Below are 24,597 nucleotides of genomic sequence, written 5' to 3' on the forward strand. Positions count from 1 at the left end.
TTCTTGTTGAAAGCCCAAAGGCCATTTTTTAGCTTTAAGTTCTGTAGTTTGCGTTCATCTTAACAAAATGTTTAAGTTATGCACCTGGTGTCATTACTGGCCACACCCAGGGTTCACAGGTTTGGTAAACATAAATCTGGAATGGTTTGAAAATCTTTTTGTGTGTTCGTGCATCCATCTCAGCACAATTGATTGTGAATGATTGTTCAAATTGATCAATGTTGTCCTAGGATGCCCTTGACTTTGACCTTTTGACCAACTATTTTTGACTTTTAAAACTACAGAAATTTTTACTATGAGTACAGTTTTGAAAGCATTTTTTTTTGTCAGATGACTTTTACTTGGCACATATTAAAATAGTTCATGCAACTAATCTGCTTACAATACTTTCTGGGCTCAGATGTTGAACGTGCTACGTTTTCAGGTAACCCAAACACAAAACATAAACTATACATCTGTTGCCTTTTACCCATACATACATGCTCTGGATTGATATGACCACAAAAGCCAGGCCAGTAGAGCATAGGACCTTTTGGGCCTCTTGTTTAATATTGTTATTGTTTTAAGCTGTTGTTTTCTCTACTGTTGAAATACCATATAACTTTACTATTAAATTATGTGTACTATTAGTTTTAAGATTATAACCGACATTTCCAGTGATCGGCCTTCAGTAATTTCCATTGCAGTTTTCAACAGACATGACATCATAATTTGGTTCTCTATAATCTTAGACAGAACTCATTATGTAAAAAACTTGCTCACTGCAACCTTCTTGATGATTACTTAATATGTTTCAACATTAGATAGTACGATTTTACGCAGTGAGCTGTGAATGTACTTTTGTATTTGTAGATTTTAGATGTTTTGGTATCACTAAAATAGAATAGTACCTCATCAAACACAATGCGCATGAAAATCATTCAAGAACTTTGACATGATGGTCTACAAACTTTATAATAATGAGACAGACCTTGTTCTGTAAGGCACCATTACTAACCATTCTCAATAGTCATACACACACAGTTTAAAGATCCCAATAGTGTCAGTCTGAAATCTGATTCACAGACAAATAAGTGACACATGTCTCAAAGAGGTTTTTTGTCTTGCCCTTTAAACATGGTGTTTTGTGAAGTTGCTGGCTTCTGGGCTTATGGATGTAATTTTTCCATTATATTATGTGTATAACAAATTGTGTGGAATGTTTTGTAATAAAATAATAAATGAAATTTAAAAGTATCTACAAGAGAAAGGAATTGTTTAAAAACAAAACATGCATTAAAGGGGTAATTAAGACTGACGTATCAAAAACCTTTGGAGGGGAATCAAAGAATGTTAATATTCTAGACTAGATGAAAAATGAATTACCGTATTTCCCCAACTACAAGGCGACCCGCTTATAAGACGACCCCCCTAACTTTGCCCATGCAATCTGGTGGTTTTTGACTAGACTTGTTTATAGGACAAGGTCGATTTTTTAAAGCAAATCCATCACTTCAATTTCTTACTTTTTTGTCATTCAATAAATTGGTATTATAATTGTTTGTCAACTGTCTGTTGTGCTATTGAAGTTAACTTTCATACCCATTGTGATACTTAGTGATATTTTTGGTGCATTAATCATTTCTTTGTGAGTGGTAATCATGTGATGTTTAGTACTAGTATATATGTTGGTCTTTTGTTACTAAAAACACCTTGTGAATGACTGTATATAATAAATGTAAGGGATTTTATGTATTTCCATTAATTTTGTAGTTGTAATATCACCAGACTGGAGATTATATATCACTGGTGTCACAAATGCATTTTTAGTTTTATGTTAGGTTCATATACTTGTCTTTCTCATGACTGTGTATTATGTTTACACCATAGATCTGCAATAAGCAATTTAAACCAGTAATCCAAATTTTGAAAGTGTTAATAGTACCATGGTTTAAAGGTCTGTGATAGTACTGCGTTTTGATTAGGGACTTGTATTTGTCTGTTAGTCGTCTGATTTCAAATCTGCAAAATCCACCATAATTGAATAAAACCGCCAAGATCAGAAAGCTGTACTAATACTCTATTTTGTTTATTTCCAAATGATCTCTTTTCATTGTTCAATATGTAACATAACAAAAATAATGACTGAAGCAATAACCAATGTCAGGTGTGTCTTAGTCATATTTTGGTCAAATATTACTGAATATAGAAAATGAACTTATAATTAAGGCTGTTCTTAGAATATAATAAATAATTACAAAGTGTTGCCTCAGGATAATACCACCAGTATACTGCTTAGTTACTACCGGTAGTACATTCTAATTTACAGTCACCCATTTTATATATGTTTTCACTATTTGTTCATATAATTTTTTCCATACATATTTATGTGTACATGTGGCTCTTGAGCCTTGACCAAATGTTTTGTTCTCAAAATAAAGTGTTTTTGTGGCATTGATCTGCTAACATTATACTTCTGATTTAAAGTTCTGAGACTTTTTGCATGTTTTTTTTTCAATAATTAAATTTGTATTGAATTAAATGGCTGCAATGAAATGTATCTATATCCTGGCAAATATATGCTAACCCTTTTTGACAATTAAATTATCAAAATTAACGTAATTATTTAAAGAATATTGAAGCTAATAAAAAAGGTTAGATATAGTTTATACATGTACATGCTACTACTAAATTAAAATTCAGTGTTCTGTACAAATGTGGCAGATCGATAATAGGTCCATTATCATTATTCAGTCAGGAAACAGCCACAAACAGTTAATTAGGGCAATTTTATCATAAATAAGATGCATTGAACAGAGGTTTTTTCTTTCTTGATAGTATACATAAATTCTGTAGAACCCCACCTAGTATAGGCCTTTATCACAGGCCTTTTCATGGATACCACCGATTACCACCCGTTACCACAATTACACTACAAAAGTTCACCTGGATTGTTCAGCTCCCGATTTTAAACAATGAAATTGCCATTCAAACTAAATGAATAGATTCAAGCGATTTTGGTGCAAAATCCAGCTGAAATTGGTATCCATGAAAATGACTTTTGAACAATTATCAGGTTTTCTACTTTTTATATTTTTGAAATGTTTTTGTTACTCCGGATGTTCTTTATTTTGTAAAAAAACATCATTATTTATCATTTTAAGTTGAATTTTTTACCCAGGCATGTCTGTTGTTATTTCCTCATGCAAATTGTTGTTGTATATTTTACAGCTTTATTTTTAAGACTTTAAATATAAAATAAATGTATTTGACCAAATAGTTGTAATATGGAATCATTGGTTTGTGAGATATCATCACATGAACTTTGAAAGTATGATACACATTCAAAAAATACATAGACTCTTTATGAATTTGTTGACATCTTTTAAGTTTTTGTTGAGAATATAAAGTAAGATTTCATGTAAAGAAACTTTCTAGTAAAGAAACTGCAAGAAAAATGTACTCATTGCCTTTTTGGTAGTTGGACAACTGTTTTACTGCATGATGGATGTTACTTCAAAATAATAAAATAACTTTATTGCTTTTTAAACTAAATAATGGAATTTATGTACAAATGAAGAGATTGTCATGTAATGGCATTTGAATGATTAATATAAAATTATAGTGTTTATCTGCTTTTAGAATGGCTTTCGTATTCATGTGTTTAAAAAAATAAAAATAGTATTAAATAATTTATGAAAGAACTCTTCTTGTTTAATTTCCCCATCCTATAAAGATGGATTCAGCCAATTAAAAAATAGCCCTCGTAGCAGGATATTTTGGTTTCAACTAGGTAAGTGTCAAATGGGCCCAAACATGTATATAAACTGTGTAGTGGAAGATATGAGGAGTAAACAAATGAAAAAAAACACTTATTCACAATAAGGAAGAACAAAAACGTAAATATTATACCCAAAAACATTTTCATCAAGTTTGATTAAGGTTGGGTAAGAAATGTAAATGGGTAAATTTTGACAATTCAGTAGTCGATATCTCTAGAGTGACTGTCTTGCTAGTTATTGGACAGCTTTGATATTACGCTGCTAGTTATTGAACAGCTTGGATATTACGCTGCTAGTTATTGAACAGCTTGGATATTACGCTGCTAGTTATTGAACAGCTTGGATATTATGCTGCTAGTTATTGAACAGCTTGGATATTATGCTGCTAGTTATTGAACAGCTTTGATATTACGCTGCTAGTTATTGAACAGCTTGGATATTATGCTGCTAGTTATTGAACAGCTTTGATATTAGGCTGCTAGTTATTGAACAGCTTGGATACTACGCTGATAGTTATTAAACAGCTTGGATAGTATGCTGCTAGTTATTGAATAGCTTGGGTATTATGCAGCTAGTTATTGAACAACTTGGAAATTACACTGCTAGTTACTGAACAGCTTGGAAATTATGCTCCTTAGTTACTGAACAGCGTGGATATTGCGCTGCTTGTTATTGAAGCTTCGATATTCCGCTGCTAGTTATTGAACAGATTAAAAATTATGCTGCTAGTTATTGAACAGCTTGGATATTATGCTGCTAGTTATTGAACAGCTTGGATATTACACTTGTAGTTATTGAGCAGCTTGTATATTACACCATTAAAATACTTGGCTTGATAAGTAAATATTGGATTAGAAATGCTCAAGAAAGAAAGTGCATTTGGTCAAATGTTGACAATTCAAGGGCGGGAGCTCTGAAGTGAATTGTTGGATCTAGATGTTGTCCAGATACTATGCATAAATAATGCTTCAGTAAGAAAGCAAAAATGTGACTTTCAAATGACTTACGTCTCACTTCAAAGTGATAAAGTAACTTAGGTCAACTGTAACAGTGTTGGAGCATAAGGACAAAGACTGGTGTGACCTGGCTCATTATAAAACTTGCATAACATATTTTACCACTAAACATTAGTACCAAGTTTGGTATATTAATGAAATAAGAATTGCTTAGTAAGTTGGAGAGAGGAGAGAATTCCAACGGTCATTACTCTTGTCAACAGTGCAATGAAACTTAGTTGAATTTAAAAGTTAGGTAACAATAGGGAAATATATGCTTCATGTAGAGAGGACTTGAACATGTGACATCCCAGATGACGCTACCGGACATGATATCCACCTGTCTGCCATGATACACAGGCAATATCTTGATATCCAGTTAGGCTTTCCACCGAACTGTTCAACTCGGTCAATACATGATACTGTAATAATTCCAATGGTAAACATGGCCTGCTTGCATCACAATTTGTCTGTACAGAAGGTCAAACTGGTGAGTGATAAGACAGAACAAGGAATTTTGGCCAAGATTTGGAGGCCTTAATTTAATATTTTAGTTAATTTGGAAAGAAATTTTTAACTAAAATAATCTTAAAATTGACTTGTTGTCTAAGACCTTGTGATGCACCATGTTTAACAACTTCTTAAATAAGTGATAATTAAGATAAATATGTCTGAAAGTTAACACGGTTTTATTAGAATAAATCTCAACAATAAAATACTGCTAACAATTTGAAAATACACCTGTATAATACAAGACAAAATTCACAGCATCAACTTTGGTAAGTCTTGTTAAATCACATCTACTACTATAGTACAAATCCATACACAATGGGCTGATTGTTTAGAACTTTTTTATAGTCAACAACGCTGATAACATCATCGCTGTGAACTTTCAAATCTGGACTACCCTCTAAATTTCTTGCATTCACTTATGATCTGACGTATTCCTGATAAAATTTGAGATAACAATTAAAGCTGTATTTGCTTTATTTAACTATATGAGCATATCACAAAATATATCACATTTAAAAGTTAACATCGATGTTGTAAATCACATTGTTAGATTTTACAAAGTTCTGAACAAATGGGCCAATAAATATAAATCTATATACATGTATGAATACATAAATTAGTGAATAACAGTGAAAATGAATAATCAGCATTATAAACATGAACTTTAATATATCATTTGTATGTCACCTATTATCGTCTACGCAATATGCATGATTCATGAAATTCTCCTAGGGCAAAATCAAATAGATAATCATTGGTTGAAGAACGATTTACAGTTCCATCGCCCAAAGATCTGTGTACGAGGGACAGGAGTAAAGTTCCCAGATTGTCATCATAAAACAAAAACAGTGCATTGTATTTCAATAAAACTTTGTACAGATATGAAACAGCTCATAATTATGAAGTATACTGCTATATATGTTATAAAATTTCCATTTCTACATTTTATTATGCAGTGCATCAAAACAAGGTGGTTTTATTTGAAGTGACGACAATATTGTTGAACTGTCAACTTGCACTGAGCAATATTGTTGAAACGTCAACTGGCACGGAGCAATGCTGTTGCAGTGGTCTTTATTTATCATTGAATCAAATTGAAAACTTACAACTGGTAAAAAAGTACATGTTTTAACAAAAAATTACATTCTCTGTAAATTTCTATAAGCATAAAATGTCTTGGAAATACATTATGGTTACCCCAAAAAAGGCATTGTTAGGTATAACATGGCTTATAACAACATAAACATTCATGTATAAAAGCGAAATAGCTGATTTAAAAAAACATTTAAGGTTAAGAAGGTTCAAAAGAAATAGGCATCAGTCCTGATGAAATACATGTAGCAAGTCTGCATCAATTGAAGTAATCAACAACATTTCACATGACCTCAAAATGACGCCCCTAGTGCTTTTATAAAATAGGAACATGGAATTGTCATGAAGCATATTTTGTCCAACTTTAGTTTATGTGATGTCTAATCACTTCTTTTGGGCAATGTCAGTCTTGGAATTTTGCAACCGACCCTCGCAGATAGCAGATTAAAACCTCGTACAAACAGAAATTTCTGTTTATCTTTAGCACATTCTATTGTATTGCAATTAATAATTAATTTGAAATTTGGAGCGTGTGTGGAAACTTGCTTAGCATATGCACCCCCCCCCCCCCCCCCAAAGAAAAAAGTCGAAAGTTGAGATTTTTAAGTAAAAGAAGTTTGAGCAATGAAGCTGATTAAAAGTGCACTCAGTGAAATAATATTGGTAAGAAAAGAAAAAATAAATAAATACCAGACTGCCATTAATTAAATGTTACAAAAACAATAGTGCCATGGAGCAACTGCCTGTTTCTAATCAGTCGGAGAAGGGGCATAACTCGACATTAAAGCCAGATTTATGGGCCTTGCTTTAGATGTGCGTACTGTCTCTTATAACATGTACAGAATGTTTAAATCATTGTGTGTTTTTTTAGTTTTGGCCAAGGTTTGCAATACAGCTATCCAAATCCATCGATATATCCAAATCCATCGACATATCCAAATCCATCGATATATCCAAATCCATCAATATTTTATCTTTTGGAAAAGTCAGAGGAACGAAAAAGAATATCAAAACATTGACATATAGGCCTCCTATGTCAGTATGTGAAATAAAACAGAAAACTAAATCCCAGTCAAGTTTATCATATAATGCTGTCATCAGAAATTAATCCATTTATAAAATACCATCTTCTTTACTAAGTTAGAGATATTTTTCTCCCACCTCAAATAAGTAGATCCAATTATTTAACCATGCTAGATTTTCTTATCTTGCCCACGGGCGAAGATAAAATGCCCGTATGGAACTCCTTTTTAATGGTCACCACATTGTAATTACCTCCCTTCTTGAAGACTGTCTGTAGCATCATGGAAATATTTAGAACGCTAGTTAATTATTTCTCACTTCGAATGTCACCATAAAACATTTTTCACGCACCATTCAAGAAATAATGCTTCACTCTCCTTAGGACTATTTAAAGACCGATTTGACTATTAATATAATCGGAATCGCTGCGCGCATATCTATGACAACCACGAATTATCGCATATCCATACGCAATTATTTTCACTAAGCACAAAAGAGTTCCAGCAAAAAAACACATTTTTACTTTATTTTGTTTAACTGAGGTGGGAGAAAAAGCATCTACCATAGCCGCTCGTGTAAGATAGGTTTGTCCCGACCCTCGCACTCGGTAAACTTCGTTTCTGCAAAACACCCTGCGCGAGGGTCGGGATGAACCTATCTTACACTCTCGGCCATGGAAGATACTTATAATTTTTTTGAATATATATCTTTTGATGAGATTACACAACAAACTGGGAATAATGATGCTAATCATGCTAAAATCAGAAGATAGCAACTTCGAGATTCTTTTTGATATCACACTTTATATAAATATCACATGTCTTTGAAACATCTTGACTATGATACATATGCATGTAGAACACAAAAAACAATAACAAGACAAAGATAACAATCTATGAATCTGGAATTTTCATCCATCAAAAATTATGCATTTGCGGTGGCCCAGTTGATACAATAAAATTACCGGTAATTAGAATCTTTTTATGATCTCTTTGCTGGTGTAAGTGTAAAGTCATAGAATCTAATTTCTTTCTATTGACCGACTGATATAATCTCGTCAGACCATTGCAAACAGAACAATAAAAAACAATAGCTGTTACAGTAAGTGAGGAATGCCCCTAAAGTACCATCCATGTCAATGGATTACAATTACTAATATGACTACAGTAAGGAAGATCTATCATAAACTTTTAACCATATGCCGGCACAAATGATCGTTGGCTTCAAGTCTTGAGGAGTAATGCAGTAAGAGGTAGGGACGTAGGTCTAGCAGTTGATATGTCACCTTTATGTAACAAACACATGTGCCAATTAATCCCTTCCTGCATGACAAAGTTACTGCCAGAAAACGGAAAACCTGGACGGACTGATGGTGCTATTTAATATGCCCTCTTTTGGGTGCATGAGTAATGTCTGCTAGGGATGGACATAAGTATGAACTGTAAGGGGAACATCAATCTTTTATCTCATTTTGTCATGGAAGTTAGGAAACAGCATGAACATTTCTAACCTAATTCACAGTGATTTATTATGTTAGGATTGTTATCAAAATAGCAAGAACAGTCTCAGACCATTGACTGCGAAGAAACTTGAATCATAAGAAGTCCCTTGAAAGCCACACAGCTGGGGTTTGTCAAGTGAGAAAAGAGTGGTACATCTTTACCACTATACCACTCTACCATTAAAGATAAGGGTTCTCTTTTACCAAAAAAATGCAATTCATAAAATAGACTAAGCGATAACCTACAAGTTTAGATATTTTATGAAACCAGCCCCTGGTTCAAATCATCATGCTTAATCAAAAAGTTTCTTAGCAGTTTTAGCTTTTAAATGGATTTGCAATGGGATACTTCTGCAAAGCAAACTTTTTCCTTCTTTTGGGGCATTTTTACACCTAAGAACTTACAAATATAATTTTAATTTGAAAAACTCTAAAGCGACTTGTGTTTGTGAAAGACTGTCAACCTGCAACCTACAAAGCTCTGATGAGATCTGCTGTCCAGGATCAAATACTGTCCGTCCTTCCTCTACATGAGGAAACCATATCTGTGGTCATTCCCTGACCTTGAGAATGACTCCCCCAAGGATGACGATGAACACGCACCAGCCTGAAGACACCAGGTAGCCACGCCACACCATGTAGTAAGTAATATCCAGCCCTGGAAGGCAAACAATGAATGATTTTTCCTGGTTAATTTAAAAGAAATACTCAATCTTAATGTGCCCCTAGGGTATTTTTTTCACATGTATATATCGATGGCACCTTTTAAAAATGCAACAACATAATTTCCAGAAGCAACCAAATTTTCGCTGAGTCTGCAAAAAATAAAAAAAGCCACACCTACAAAATCATTTAAAATCCGCATTGCTGTCAGTGGAAAAAGCAATATGACATATACAAGACAACATCAACAATCAACTAATTTTGTATGACAACAGTGTTTATGAGCATTTAGAAAAAAAATGTTTATATACATTTGTTTAACAGATACAATGGGAGCCAATCCCAGCCAAAACAAGAGCTGTCACAGAGACAGCACGCTCGACTATTCCGCCACTTTTCAGTGTAAGGATTGAAAAGTTTTGGCGAAACATGCATGGATCACTGTTAGATTAGATTTCAATGCAATACATGATGTGCGGAGATATTAACATAAATGTGGTTACATGCAAAATTTTAACCAGAATTTTTAAGTGTAATAATAAAGGGCCATTATTTGCAAAACACAGTTATCTAACTTAATTATTCAATTAGGTTGGGTGGTTGAATACCAGTGTATAAAGTCTCAATGCAATACATCAAGTAGTTGCTGAGATATTATCCTATGTGTGCTAACATGCAAGACCTAAACCAGAATTTCTAATTTGCATAATAAAGGGGCAAAAAGTATATAATATGAAAGATAGAGTTATCTTACTTGATTAAATAAGAAGGTAAAATGGTTGGGAGCCTGTGTGTAAAGTTTCAATGCAATACATGATGTATTTGCTGAAGCTATGACTTAAAAGTGGTTACATGCAAAACCTTAACCAGAATTTCTATGTTGAATAAAAAAGGGGACATTTTTTGAACTTAATGCAAACTAGAGTTATCTTACTTGGTTATTTAAGTAGATTGGATGGTTGAGTACCATTTTATAAAGTCTCAATGCAATTCATCCAGTAGTTGCTGAGATATTAACCTATGTGTGCTTACATGCAAAACCTTAACCAGAATTTCTGAGTCGAATAATAAAGGGCAATTATTTGCATTAAATGCAAACTAGAGTTATCTAACTTGGTAAATTAAGTAGGTTGGATGGTTGAGTACCATTGCATCAAATCTCAATGCAATACCTCAAGCAGTTGCTGAGATATTAACCTATGTGTGCTTGCACGCAAAACCTTAACCAGAATTTCTAAGTCAAATAATAAAGGCCTATTATTTGCATTAAATGCAAACTAGAGTTATCAAACTTGGTTAATTGAGTAGGTTGGATGGTTGAGTACCATTGTATCAAGTCTCAATGCAATACCTCAAGTAGTTGCTGAGATATTAACCTATGTGTGCTTGCACGCAAAACCTTAACCAGAACTTCTAAGTCAAATAATAAAGGCCTATTATTGGCATTAAATGCAAAGTAGAGTTATCAAACTTGGTTAATTAAGTAGGTTGGATGGTTGAGTACCATTGTATTAAGTCTCAATACCTCAAGTAGTTGCTGAGATATTAACCTACGTGTGCTTGCACGCAAAACCTTAACCAAGGGGTGACGCCGACGTTGAAGCCGACGCTTGGGTGAGTAGTATAGCTCTCCTTATTCTGCGAATAGTCGAGCTAATAAAAACAGTCATCAATAAATTAATCAGCAACTACTTCCTTTAGTAAGAAGATTTAATACTAAAGAAATACCATAGTTTTCCTTTTATAACTAGGTTTATTTGTATTATTTTATTTGGTAAACAAGAAGGCATGGAGCTTCAGCCAAAAATAACTGCCAGAAATATAACAAAAAATGCCTTAACTACTACACAAGTTATGGTATCCTCTGCAAGTGCAACGAGTGTTTGGTATTTCGACACATTATTACTTTGGTCCTATACTACTGAATTGTGAATCGAGCATTTTCAGTAAAGACCAGATATAGAAATAGAAATTCCTGACAAAACCAACAAAATTGTAGGTTCGGCATTTTTAAATGGTGCCATCTACATATGAGTTTCAAATTCACTTGCAGCTCATAAACAACATGACCCAACAACACGTATTCCATAAATCCTCACCCCTAGCCAGAATACATCTCATTCCCTCACAAGCAAACGTCATAGGAGAGATGTATCCCACAATCCTCAGCCAGTGTGGCATAGCTTCCATTGGCCATAAAATACCTGAAATGGTCCTAATCCTAGAGTTGTTATACATAATAAATGTACACAAGTGTAACAAATATTATGACTTTCTCATATATCACAGCAGATTTTTTTTTCTAACACTATGAACTTTTTCTCCTATATATGCTACATTTTTTACTGTCCAATATCTGCCTATATAAGATCAGTGGCTGACCAGTGGCTCATAAATTATAATTATAACTATTTTATGTACAATAACAGTAATTAAACACCCAGTACAAAATTTCTTCTTAATATGTACCTTTAAATACATGAGTTTAAAGAAATGATTTAAAACTCAATATGTATATGTTTTGCACACACCTCAAATGGTCCCTTATAAGAGGACAAACTACATCTTTCACTAAATGAGATGATTTGAAGGCATTCATTCCAATACAACAGTATGCTGTCAAGGTATACCTACCACTAATGAGCAGCAAGGGGAAATACGACCCCAGGGCCAGCTGTATAGCCGAGTTCTCGTCGCTGCAGATGGCTGAGTACAACACACCTGCAACATGGTCACTAACACATGCACCAAACATATGCTACAAAATGGTGGTCAAACTTTACATTACACAGTAGTTACATTTTGTTCAGCTTGATTGTGACAAAAGCCTTTAGCTTTTAGAACCATGCTCAACATGCACTCTCCCCCAGATTAGCAAGGATACTGGTAGATCAACTTATTCAAACAAGGAAAAGTCCTCATAAGTAGAGGACACAAAATTTTAATAGGTGTTTCTACATCACTAGAGACTAGAGTATAAATCTACTTACCTAATGCCATGCCCAGAAACCCCTGTATCAGCAGCAATAGTATCACCCAAATCAGAGGACCTAGACATGGAACCTGGAAATGAATACAGAAATATGAAACAAAGTTAAGAAGGAAACTTTGAGCCTTATTCTTTGTCTCGCCTATAACAGGACAGGACAGCTTAAGGCAGACATAACTCCATTTAAGGGTTAATTGGTTTAGAATTCAAAGGGGCACAGGAAAGTGGGAATGCATGTTCTACCATTAATATCTTTATGCCACCTCATATGAAATTTCATCTCATAGTTTGTATTTTGCATACAATTTTATGTGAATTTAAAAGATGAGTAACTAAGATGTTACATATAAGCAACTAGTATACATGTACTAGCATAGTACTAAATAACCTTTTGTCAAGTCTGAGACTGATGTTTAAAACAAGAGGCCCAAAAGGGCCTATGCTCTACTGGCATGGCTTTTGTGGTCATATCAATCTACAGCATGTATGTATGGGTAAAAGGCAACAGACATATAGTTTATGTTTTGTGTTTGGGTTACCTGAAAACGTAGCACGTTCAACATCTGAGCCCAGAAAGTATTGTAAGCAGATTAGTTGCATGAACTATTTTAATATGTGCCAAGTAAAAGTCATCTGACAAAAAAAAAATGCTTTCAAAACTGTACTCATAGTAAAAATTTCTGTAGTTTTAAAAGTTAAAAAAAATTGGTCAAAAGGTCAAAGTCAAGGGCATCCTAGGACAACATTGATCAATTTGAACAAACATTCACAATCAATTGTGCCGAGATGGATGCACGAACACACAAAAAGATTTTCAAACCTTTCCAGATTTATGTTTACCAAACCTGTGAACCCTGGGTGTGGCCAGTAATGACACCAGGTGCATAACTTAAACATTCACAACCAATTTTGTTAAAGATGCACTCTTACTCCCATATAAGATTTACCACAATTAATACATTTGTTGTAATACACCAAAAAGGATGAATAAATGTCGAAAACAATGGTTCTTATGAAGGACCACTTTAATTTGAAAGAAAGGTGCAGGAAACACGGAATTTCTACCTTATGAGACGATAGGAGATATCAGTAAATATTTTAGCACTCACCAATCATTTAATTTTTGTGCGTTTTCAGCTATTAAATACACGGTTACAATCTTGATATCAGTAAAAAAAATAATCCATAAATGCATTATTTAGTAAGTAGTAAAATATTTAACACATAAAATGGATGTTTGTTATTTACTTGTATGTGCATTGATTTTGAATAAGAGTGTCACTTTAAGATGAATGCGCAAACTACAGAACTTAAAGCTAAAAAATGGCCTTTGGGCTTTCAACAAGAACAAGGCAGAGTAATTCACAAAATCAACTGCAGAAGCAAAAAGCAAATTGTCTCTCAAAATCCTAGACTTGCAAATTGTCTCCCTTAACTCTAGACTTGAATTTACATGTACATGTAAACTTGGCTAAAAATAGAATTCGCTCATGCAGACCTGGCTAAAAATAGAAAGCATTTCTTTAAAACTTTCATGGCCCATAATCTAGGCATTTATGGGCGGATCTGGCTGGTTTTCGAAAGGAACCGAGCTCTAATGGATATCTAGATACTGTACAAGTTTCATCGAGATACAATCAAAACTGAAGACTGTATCGTGTTCACGACCAATTGTTTACAGACGCACGACCGCACGGATGCACATACTACGTACACATTACCATCGCATAAGCTCTTCTGGCCTTTGGCCAGTAGAGCTAAAAACAAAAAAACACTTTACTTAAAAGATTAATATGTAAAGTAAGAGATTTTTTTTTCCATAAATGCGATTAAACAGATGTTTTACACTGCATCTTATTCTGATAGCCATAAAGACATCATGTAAAAAGCGACTGAATGAAGTGATGTAACTATACATATATGTATAAAAGTATACAAAATTAATCATTTTCAAGTATCATTTCAAATACAAAGCCTTTAAATTTTAAGGAATGTAAACATTAACAAAAAATGTATTTGTTTTCATTTAAGTTATACCTGTACATGATATTGTACAACTCCAAATTGCAACAACAAGATTGCATAACTCAGCTAGATTTAACTCTGCTGATAAGCCCAATCTCACCTTGAATATGAGGAGAGCAACACTGAGCAGCACAGCCACCTGGACGACCACGATCAACATCTGGGTCACCATGTGAGCCAACATGATCTCAAACGACACCATCCCTGTCAGCACACATCAATTACAACTCTTACATTCACAAAATCAGGTACTTTCTTATCCTAGCAAATGTTAAAATCATTTTTTATCTCATCTGTTTTTAAAACAAAAAGTCCAAGTATTGTCATTATACGACTTGGCAGCAATGAGAAACTAGTTTCAACTGGGTTTTTCCGAGAAACTAGCTCCATGTCATTAACCCATGTGTCATTGTAAATACACAAGCACAAAAATCTCTATACTAGTGATACATTAATAGGTGAACACTTCACATCAAAAACATGCACGGTTTCAATTTCTTATAAAGGCACATTCCTGAGCTTCTCATATATAAATTCGCCAGTATTGCTTCCTAACCAGTAAAATGACCGTACTGAATTCTAGCTTATCATTAATAGCTTATCATATGATATTGAGTAGATGTTCTTTATTTTCCAGGTAAAATTTGGTTTATCTGTAAACAAAGCTTAAGGTCCCTATTAATTACTTATTATAGTACAAATGAAGTGATCCCACCTGATGCGAGACACCTGTCCAGCAGGCCCATCTTCTTGTCCATTACAAACACAAGGGTTGTCAGTCCTGTGGCCAGGAAAAATGTCACTCTGAAATCACATAACAAACACACGGGTGGTCAGTCCAGTGGTCAGTCCAGCGATAAGGAAACAATTTTACTCTGAAATCACATAACAAACACAAGGGTGGTCAGTCCAGTGGTCAGTCCAGCGATAAGGAAAAATGTTACTCTGAAATCACATAACAAACATGGGTGGTCAGTCCAGTGGTCAGTCCAGCGATAAGGAAAAATGTTACTCTGAAATCACATAACAAACATGGGTGGTCAGTCCAGTGGTCAGTCCAGCGATAAGGAAAAATGTTACTCTGAAATCACATAACAAACACAAGGGTGGTCAGTCCAGTGGCCAGAAAAAATGTCACTTTGAAATCATATAACAAAAACGAGGATGGTCAGTCATATCATCTGTAAATGATTTTTAAACACATTATTTTAGTGTTTTTTAATTCGCACACTAAAATTTGATTTGGGTTTCTGACAATAACTACTTATTTGACTGATATTCTAGAAGATAGCACTATAGAGGGCAACGGCTTTGTGATGCCAATGGAAACAAGTTTTAGAGGGAAATAATCCGGTCATCGCATACGTTTTAAACAAGGGTAAATTATTCTTCTTAACATAATTGCAAATACTCCATATAATGTTTACCCTAACCATGCATTTCTACAGTATTTCATGTGAATCTTCGTTACAAACCTCAGTTAATGAACAAAGCTATTCAGATCCATAACTATTCTAATACCAAGCTAACAAATTAACAATTATAACAATATAACACTAGCACAAGTCATACTCACGAGATCATTACACCAGGGGCCATGAACTCAGTAAAAGTGGCATCTTGGTTCCCATACACTGATTTCTCCATCTTTTTAAAAAAGTCAAACAATAAATTTTAACAGCTATTACATTCATGTACTAATTTGCTCATATTTTCTTCAAATTTAAATAATATCATAGCGCAACTGTTTGTTTCAATGAGATATTGATTATATTTCATTGAGTTAGCATACCGGGTAGGTGGAGCAGCACCGAAAGCCATTTTTCACCATTGACCCACCTCTCATAAAAACATGCCTTTCCGTGCTCAGAGCCTCAGACTAATGGAATCATGTAATTTTAGGAGAAAATCACACCACCTTCCACCAACAGTAAGTATACAAACTGAAATCAACCCAGAGATAAACCTGGTAAACCTACCATACATTGACGTTTATATCACATTGGAAAGCTTTTTTGTTCATTCATTAATTCTCATATCAGAATGTCAATGATAATCAATAGGCATGGCTTTTACTGTGCAATAAAGAGCTTGTGCAAAATTACTATGCTATTTACTTATACCACCATCTAGTTATTGAACACTGTTCTCAACAAAATATGGTACAAAACAGTCACTACACCCTGTACTCTCGTCACTACACCCTGTACTCTCGTCATTGAAGTTCTACAACCTGCACAATGCTCTTGTGTATAATTTCAATTACTCAGGTAGTTACAGCATGAATTATAACTAAACCCTTTTTTTTAAGAAACTTAACACTGATTATGAAAGTAAAATAATTTCAAACACTCATTGAGTCATTTTGAATGTTTCTTATACAAACACAGAAAAACACACAATGCCCAAAATCTGATTAATTACAAACATGTGAATAATCCCTCGACAAAGTATCATAAACAATCGCCGTGTTCTATGTTCATGGAATCTCGATCAATATATTAAGATAGATAACATAACACTCATGTGTTAATGTGATCCCAGAATGCATTGCATTAATTTAATATACCTGGTAAATGAAGAAAACCGTGACTTTGAATGACAATGACGAGCAACAGGCTGAGCTGCATTTGTTTTAGTTTAATATACAGCACTTGACATTTACTATAAACATAAACATAAGCTGGTAATGAGCTGTACAATGCCGTAATGAGCTGTACAATGCCATGCGCAACTTTCCCATAACTCTCTCAACACCTAAGTCTTAAAATAAATCATTTTAACCAGATATTGAAAAACCTTGAAACCTAAGTTTGATCTAAAACATACCAGTAACTGATTTTGATCTATTTTCTTTAATGATATTTGATATGTTTTTCTTTGTATGAAGGCATTATTTGAAAATGTTGCTTTCCTATTAATAAGAAAATCTTATATACTTACCAATATAGGTAAACTAGCCAGTTTCGGGTTCTTCCCAAATGCTTTCAGTGTTTCACCTGCAAATGCTTCAAACCCGTCCGTTATCTTCTTTATTAAGACTATCGCTATTTGTTCATCTGAAACAGAAGTCTGTATAATCAACCACAAGCCTTTTGTTTAATAATCAAAGAAAGTAGAGCTTACAACAAACAGCAAATACAACTTCATAAACTTGGTTGTTTGATAAAAAAGGATATTATATATGAAATTAACTTGGAAGCATTGAAAACATGTTTATCTAAGACTTATCTTAGACTTAACACTGTGTTTATTGTATATGCATGTAGATGTAATGGTTCTAAGGTCATATGACACAAAACTAAAGTAAGGATTCTATAACACAACTGAAATCATTTCAACCAAGAGATTATATAAAAAAACAATTTACGTTATAGCAAATTTACATATTCTGCCTACTTGTGGAATCCATCTGTATTTTCACAGAGCTACCATTGATCACAGAATCACTAATATTCATGCCTCCTAGGAATCTACAAGAGAACAGTTTTGTTTTAGTAGAAAAAACACATTCTTTTAACATTTGCATACAATTTTAACAGTAGCTGTTTATGCTATGATGTCTGCTGCACAACAATAATCAAACTAGTACTCAAAATGAATACTGATAAATATGTAATAAACATCGGTTACAATATTTATTGTTAAGAAACTATAAACCCAAGCAAAAAGTCATAAACACTCAGCTTATGTTTCTTACCCTAGATTAAATTGACATACACCCAGGAAAAGACAAGTTTTGTATAAATGCAAGATTGTAAATGTGATAGATTCTACAAATAAAGAGTATCTAATGAATCCATGTCATCATACATTTGTTCGTCCAAACCTCACACATACATAGATTTAACTGCATTATGGTAACCTCAGATATATTCTTCATAGCCACCTTATTTGGAGATCTGTGGAGAAGTTTTCACTGATATGTATAACTCCCCATGATTCACCCTGCTTTACGGAATGGTATGCTTCTGCGCAACCTCGGCCAGTGTAATTGTCCTGGAATTAAATTATGTTAGAAAGGCGTTAAAGAATATTTGACCTACGGTATAAATGAAAAATGTGGAAATAACAAAATTAAATGTGCAAAAACATCAAAACATCATATTGGTATATACCCATATCATTATAGTGGCCATTCATGTGACCAAAAAACCCAAGGCTAAATCGAAAATTGTTCATAATATTGAAACATGAAACAAGGCGCATATTTTGTGAGTAACAATGCACACATGTGTAGCACTTCTTTAGACCCACAACAATGGCTTTAAATTGTTCCAGTCATGCCCCTTGTTTGACTGAAAAAAGGTCAGATGAATGTTGGCACACGATGTGATCTTAGAGTTTTAAAAAACAATGATAGAAATTAAAGTATTCCATGGATTTAAGTTAAATTTATACACAATAAAGTTAATACTTTTAAGACTGAAACAACATACAGATGGGTGTTAGCATCACTCAGTGGTGCTCTTGTTTTTTAATAGAATGTCAAATATCGTAAAGATTCATTTCCAGTTCCACACCTGCACAATAGAATGATTATCTAGATGAGAGAGGAAGGCTGCACCCAAGGGTCCGGTATCCTCATTGACGATGGAAAGATGGAGGCCGAAGGGGTCATTGCCAATACAAAGGCAGAACAAAACGATCTCCACAAGCGGCAACATGAACTGGAACAACAGGAATCTGCCGAGAAGAAATGAGGAGGTCTATATAACATTGTACTGTGTTATTTTCTTCACTTAATGCATACATTGAAAATGTTACACAATTAAGAGTATTGGATCTAACCAATAGAAACAACCCATGACATTTTTTTCACAGATCCACAATTACAATTTTTTCCACATCAAACATTATCTTTTGAATTGAATTGAATTATATATGTGTATTTGTTAAAGTTTTAAAGTATATCAATGAACAAGTATGTTTAACATTTTTAAGTGGTCTTTATCTTTTGGACGCTCAGTCTATACAGTGAGATGCCTATAATGTAATAAAATGTATGAACTCATTCTTGGCAATCCCTGCAATGATTGCCTATAACGTGGTCAAAAGTATACTTTTTCTCTTCTTGAAACAAGAGCAACCTTAGTGGCATCTTTGTTTGTTTTTCTACTGAAGGGGTGCACAAAGTTCATGAGTAGTCAATACAGGACAAGCAAACAAAAATAATAAAATGCACCAGCGCTCTCTAGAAATGTTTTTGACCCGTGTATTTGAATAAAAAGTTACATGTACATGTTAAATATTAATTTAAATAATAAAGACTGGATAATATTAATGTTCATTTAAACACCAAACTGGCCCGTCTCTTTAACCAACCCAATTCTTCTCCTGAGTAAATGTATGTTTTTCATAAACTGGGCAAAGATGTTGTTGGCGCTGGGAAGCCCAATGGGGAAAGCAAATCTGTGAGCGGGTAGAGGGGGCTCCAGGTCCCCACCCATTGTCACATCCAAGAGGGGCTCGTCATCGTCATCAATCACAGGCTTAACGTTATCTTCATCTTCGGTGTTCAGGCTGGTCTTGGAGTACTACAGAAATGGAGATGAAAAATCTACCTTCTTGTATATATTAAAAAAAACTCTAAATACTTGTCCATGAAATAAATGATCAGCAGAAATTACAGGAAAGTTTTAAAAAAATTAAGGGTCAATCGTTCAATTTTTAAGCTGTAAGTTGAAAGCTGTCATTAATGCATTGACATTCATTATTCTATTAATTACATAGTGAGTCTCTACCTCATTACGTGGCAGCCTGGGTTCAGGCAGAGTTCCCTCACAATCCTCCTCACACAGCCTCAGGAATACATTCTCAAGGCTCTGCATAACACAAGACAGCATTGAACAAGGTAGGGAATCACATTATAAAACCATGTAGGCGGCAGAGCACACACGTATCACAGACAACTCAAGGCTCTGTAAACATGTTGCTAACTTCAACAAAATGCAGCTTCATGTTAGTATGGAATAAGCTGTAGTGCACACAGGCATCACAGACTCATGTACTGTACCAGACCTGTACTGATAGCTCTATAGCCTTCAGTGGCTCCTCTTAACCATGTATCTTTTACCATACCAGTGTTTATATATGTACACTCACAGACAGTTGAATTCCTCTATAGCCCTTAGTGGCTCCTCTTACCCCTGTATCTTATACTAGCCCAGTATTTATATATGTTCACTCACAGACAGTTGAATTCCTCTATAGCCTTCAGTGGCTCCTCTTAACCCTGTATCTTTTACCATACCAGTATTTATATATGTACACTCACAGACAGTTGAATTCCTCTATAGCCCTTAGTGGCTCCTCTTACCCCTGTATCTTATACTAGCCCAGTATTTATATATGTTCACTCACAGACAGTTGAATTCCTCTATAGCCTTCAGTGGCTCCTCTTAACCCTGTATCTTTTACCATACCAGTATTTATATATGTACACTCACAGACAGTTGAATTCCTCTATAGCCCTTAGTGGCTCCTCTTACCCCTGTATCTTATACTAGCCCAGTATTTATATATGTTCACTCACAGACAGTTGAATTCCTCTATAGCCTTCAGTGGCTCCTCTTAACCCTGTATCTTTTACCATACCAGAGTTTATATATGTACACTCACAGACAGTTGAATTCCTCTATAGCCTTCAGTCGCTCCTCTTACCCCCGTACCTTATACCATACCAGTATTTATACATTTATATGAACACTCATTCAAGTTGAACCTCTCTTTAGCCTTCAGTGGCTCCTCTTATCCCATATCTTATACCATACCCATATAAATATATGTACACTCACTACACTCAGTCATGTTGAACCTATCTATAGCCTTCAGTGGCTCCTCTTACCCAGTATCTTATACCATACCCGTATTGATATATGTACACTTACAGTCATGTTGAACCTCTCTATAGCCTTCAGCGGCTCCTCTTCTGCTAAAATCCTTCCATATCTCATAAACCCAACCTAAAGTAAGCAAATAAGAACTGCTATATTAGAGGCGAACCACAGCTCAATTCAACATTATTATCTTATCATTCATGACTGTTTTTATAATTGAAAGAAATCAAAAACACATTGTTCTGAAAAACTGACGTAAATAAATATATGAAGATGAAAATGTTGTGTTTTGGAGGTTATAATGTTTTCATTCAAATTAATATCTTCTGTGATAACTAATTGTATCAAATGGGGTACATTGTATTCGTACATGTATTTGAATGAAAATAAGCTGAGCAGAATAGACACCATGCAGTCACACCCTAGCTATTTTCAAATAGACCCTTTCTTTAACTACTCTGCTAGAATGAAACGTCAATTTCGGAGACATCTTTTCTGGCTATACCTAGTAATAAGTACTCAAGCCCCAGTACCACTTTTCTACATGTATCATCTTTGGTATGGTACAGTCAGTCTGTGAATTGATTTGGGACCTCTTGAGGTAAAAGCTTTGCTCTAACTCTAAACTATTTTGGTTGTGATCCAAACAGTTATTGTCACGGTAGCAACAATCTTGAAACAGATATTTTTGTAGTTTTCTAGCCATTTTTTTGCTCACCTTATCTGCCTGCTTGGCCTCCTCGATGTAGTGGGTGGTGAGAATTATGGTTGTCTGGTTTCCTGTGTGGCTTGTGATATTTATAAGGTGGTCCCATATCCTGTAAATTTATTTTAGTTTATATCAGTAAAAGAAAATATAAATGCAGCGATTGTATGACAATAACTGGGAACCTTAACAAAACTGACCTCTCTCTGAGTAAGGGGTCGACACCTACTGTGGGCTCATCGAGAATAAGTAGCTCTGGTTCATGAAGTAGAGCCACACAGAATGACACACGCCGCATCTGACCTCCGCTGTGGATGGAGAATTAAAATATTTAAACATTGATATACTTTTTTTGCATATTAAAAGTGGAAAATTAGGTTCTCCACAGAGTAAGCTTTAGCATCTGCCTAGTTTTGACTATGGTTATGCTACAAATTAAACAATATATGTCCAACATTCTTAGACAATTGTTCCTCACAGGGCTAAGTCAAGTCTAAAACCCATGATCTTTGAAACTCAATACATTGGTGGTCAAAATTTGGGGCCTCAATGGTAATTTATGTATACATCGTATTTTTTATAAAAAAACTATTATAGTCATGATTACGGCTAACAAATATATTGTGGTGTATATTTTCAATTACTAAGCTTGTAATTGAAAAAGTATTGACAATTAAATCAAATAAGAAGTTCTATTAACCTAAGTTGTGAGACAAGTCGATGTTTATCGGGCAGCGACAGAAACTCTACCAGGAAGTCAGAGCGTGTTTGTATGAGTTGTGAGGTCATCTTGTGTAACCGACCATAATACTGCAGTGTCTCAGCAATAGTCAGGTCCACAAACAGGGCCGTCTCCTAAAAATGTTATTCAATATTTTATACCATGAAATGGTAGAATAAATCATGTAAAAACAGTCAGTAGCTCTCCATTTCAATTTAATTTACTTAATGCATTAAAATCTTAATGCTTTCTTTAAATTCCACATACCTGCAACTTTTATGCAAATATTAAAAACTGTTTAAAACTGATAGATGTTTTATTTTCAGCAGGGATACACATAAAACACGTAGGCTTACACAAGTAACACTTACAGTCCAAGCTACATGTATTTAAATTTTCTAATAAAGAAACAACTATAAGAAGATGTTATTTTTTACGTTTACACCTCTATGGCACTCACCTGTGGCATATAGCCAACCATACTGCCTGGCACCTTGTGACCATGTGCTCCGGGCTTGTCTCCCAGAACCACAACATGACCGCTGTCCACCTGTAAACGTCCTAGAACACTCCGCAGTAGGGTCGTCTTTCCACAACCACTAGGACCCAGCAGGCCATAACTAGATGGCAGATAAACAACATGAAAGAGGGTTGGTGTAAAATCAAGCAAATGGAGTTTTTCACTGACATTGCAGTTATCAGTTGTTTTAGGGTCACTAAATTTCTTGATGTTTGATATTACAAAGTTTATAATATAGTTTTATAGCATAGAAACAACAGTAAAGCCAATGAATGAGTTTTTCATTAAAAGGGTTTACTAATTCAAAAGATGCAAATAAATCAAAGTGAATTACATGCAACCCCTCGGTACATTGATATTCAGGCTGTTGAGAACTTGCAGTTTTCCATAAGACTTGGTGATCTGTCTTCCCCATACTACTGCTGGCTCTTGACGAAATCTGTTAAGTCTGGCCAATGATCGTCTTGGACCTGAGGGTCTACGCTCTGCTAGACTTCCAGAGTCTAAATCCACTCTTGCAGCCATTTCTACAACTACTTTTGACAATAAACTTCAGTTTTGTATTTCTTTCTGAAAATTAATTTATTGACTTTTTTATAAAATCAGATTTTACACCACTTATATATACATGGACACCTATATATCCCTCACAAGATTTATTCATGTAAAGTTGAATGTCAAGAGATAAGTGGACACAAATCTGAGACAGAATTTTTATTGTTAATATTGAGAGTTCTGTGTTATGTTTTAATCGATCACAGTCAGTTCAACAGTTTAATAAAGTGTGTACGGGGTATAGGAAGAGGGGCGGGGGGGGGGGGGGGGGGGGGGGGCTGAGGCCACTTCAAGAATGTCATCTGTGCCCGGGCTAAAATAACTTGCAAATCAAATAATATCAGGTTTAAATCTCCAAACCACAATGTAGCTCCGATATAAATAGAATGCATTGTGCATTAGAGTTATCTCTTTGTAAAATTTAAGAAGGTAAAATCAACGCAACTTTTAGAAATCGTACATTAATTTACAATTAATTTGGTTCGAAAAGATGGTGCGAAATGATGTAGGGGCGAATCAGAAACATCCATATAAAACAGTAATCAGATTGATACTTAACGGATACTCGATGTAAACCACTAATTATAGGAACAATATTTTCGTAGGGACTATACAGTCAACGATACGTGATAATTTAAAAGTAAATTGGAAAGATAAACATTAATCCTTCGTAAGCGAGTAAGTAATAGTGAAA

The 24,597-nt window shown here is 34.4% G+C and overlaps 1 protein-coding gene across 2 annotated transcripts; it reads right to left on the reverse strand.

Annotated features, from left to right (window-relative positions):
* Positions 1-5,428: 5,428 nt before the first annotated feature.
* Positions 5,429-24,597, reverse strand: LOC128234807 (ABC transporter G family member 20-like). 2 transcript variants are annotated; one of them, XM_052949331.1, is made up of 20 exons: positions 24,463-24,597; positions 23,683-23,918; positions 23,289-23,448; positions 22,808-22,962; positions 22,308-22,415; positions 22,120-22,219; positions 21,453-21,527; positions 20,307-20,387; positions 19,888-20,099; positions 19,086-19,248; positions 18,452-18,561; positions 17,962-18,035; positions 17,506-17,621; positions 16,139-16,209; positions 15,278-15,366; positions 14,663-14,766; positions 12,539-12,611; positions 12,183-12,269; positions 11,648-11,752; positions 5,429-9,543 (listed from the first exon to the last, which is right to left on the reverse strand). In XM_052949331.1, the coding sequence occupies exons 2-20, from the start codon at positions 23,871-23,873 to the stop codon at positions 9,437-9,439; spliced, it is 2,181 nt and encodes a 726-aa protein (XP_052805291.1). In that variant the 5' UTR covers positions 23,874-23,918; positions 24,463-24,597; the 3' UTR covers positions 5,429-9,436. The 2 variants fall into 2 exon arrangements, with proteins under 2 accessions (XP_052805291.1, XP_052805290.1); XM_052949330.1 differs by lacking the exon at positions 24,463-24,597 and having other exon boundaries at positions 23,683-24,146.

This window comes from Mya arenaria, chromosome 5 (genome assembly GCF_026914265.1).
Source record: "Mya arenaria isolate MELC-2E11 chromosome 5, ASM2691426v1".
Classification (NCBI taxonomy): Eukaryota; Metazoa; Mollusca; class Bivalvia; order Myida; family Myidae; genus Mya; species Mya arenaria.

Excerpts from the sequence above, each read along its gene's own strand:
- LOC128234807 (XM_052949331.1), bottom strand. The coding sequence starts at position 23,873 with ATGGCTGCAAGAGTGGATTTAGACTCTGGAAGTCTAGCAGAGCGTAGA. Across the intron at positions 12,612-14,662 it reads TTGCTCTCCTCATATTCAAG|GTTCCATGTCTAGGTCCTCT; the intron begins GTGAGATTGGGC and ends ATTCATTTCCAG. Across the intron at positions 12,270-12,538 it reads GTTTCTGGGCATGGCATTAG|GTGTGTTGTACTCAGCCATC; the intron begins GTAAGTAGATTT and ends ACCATGTTGCAG.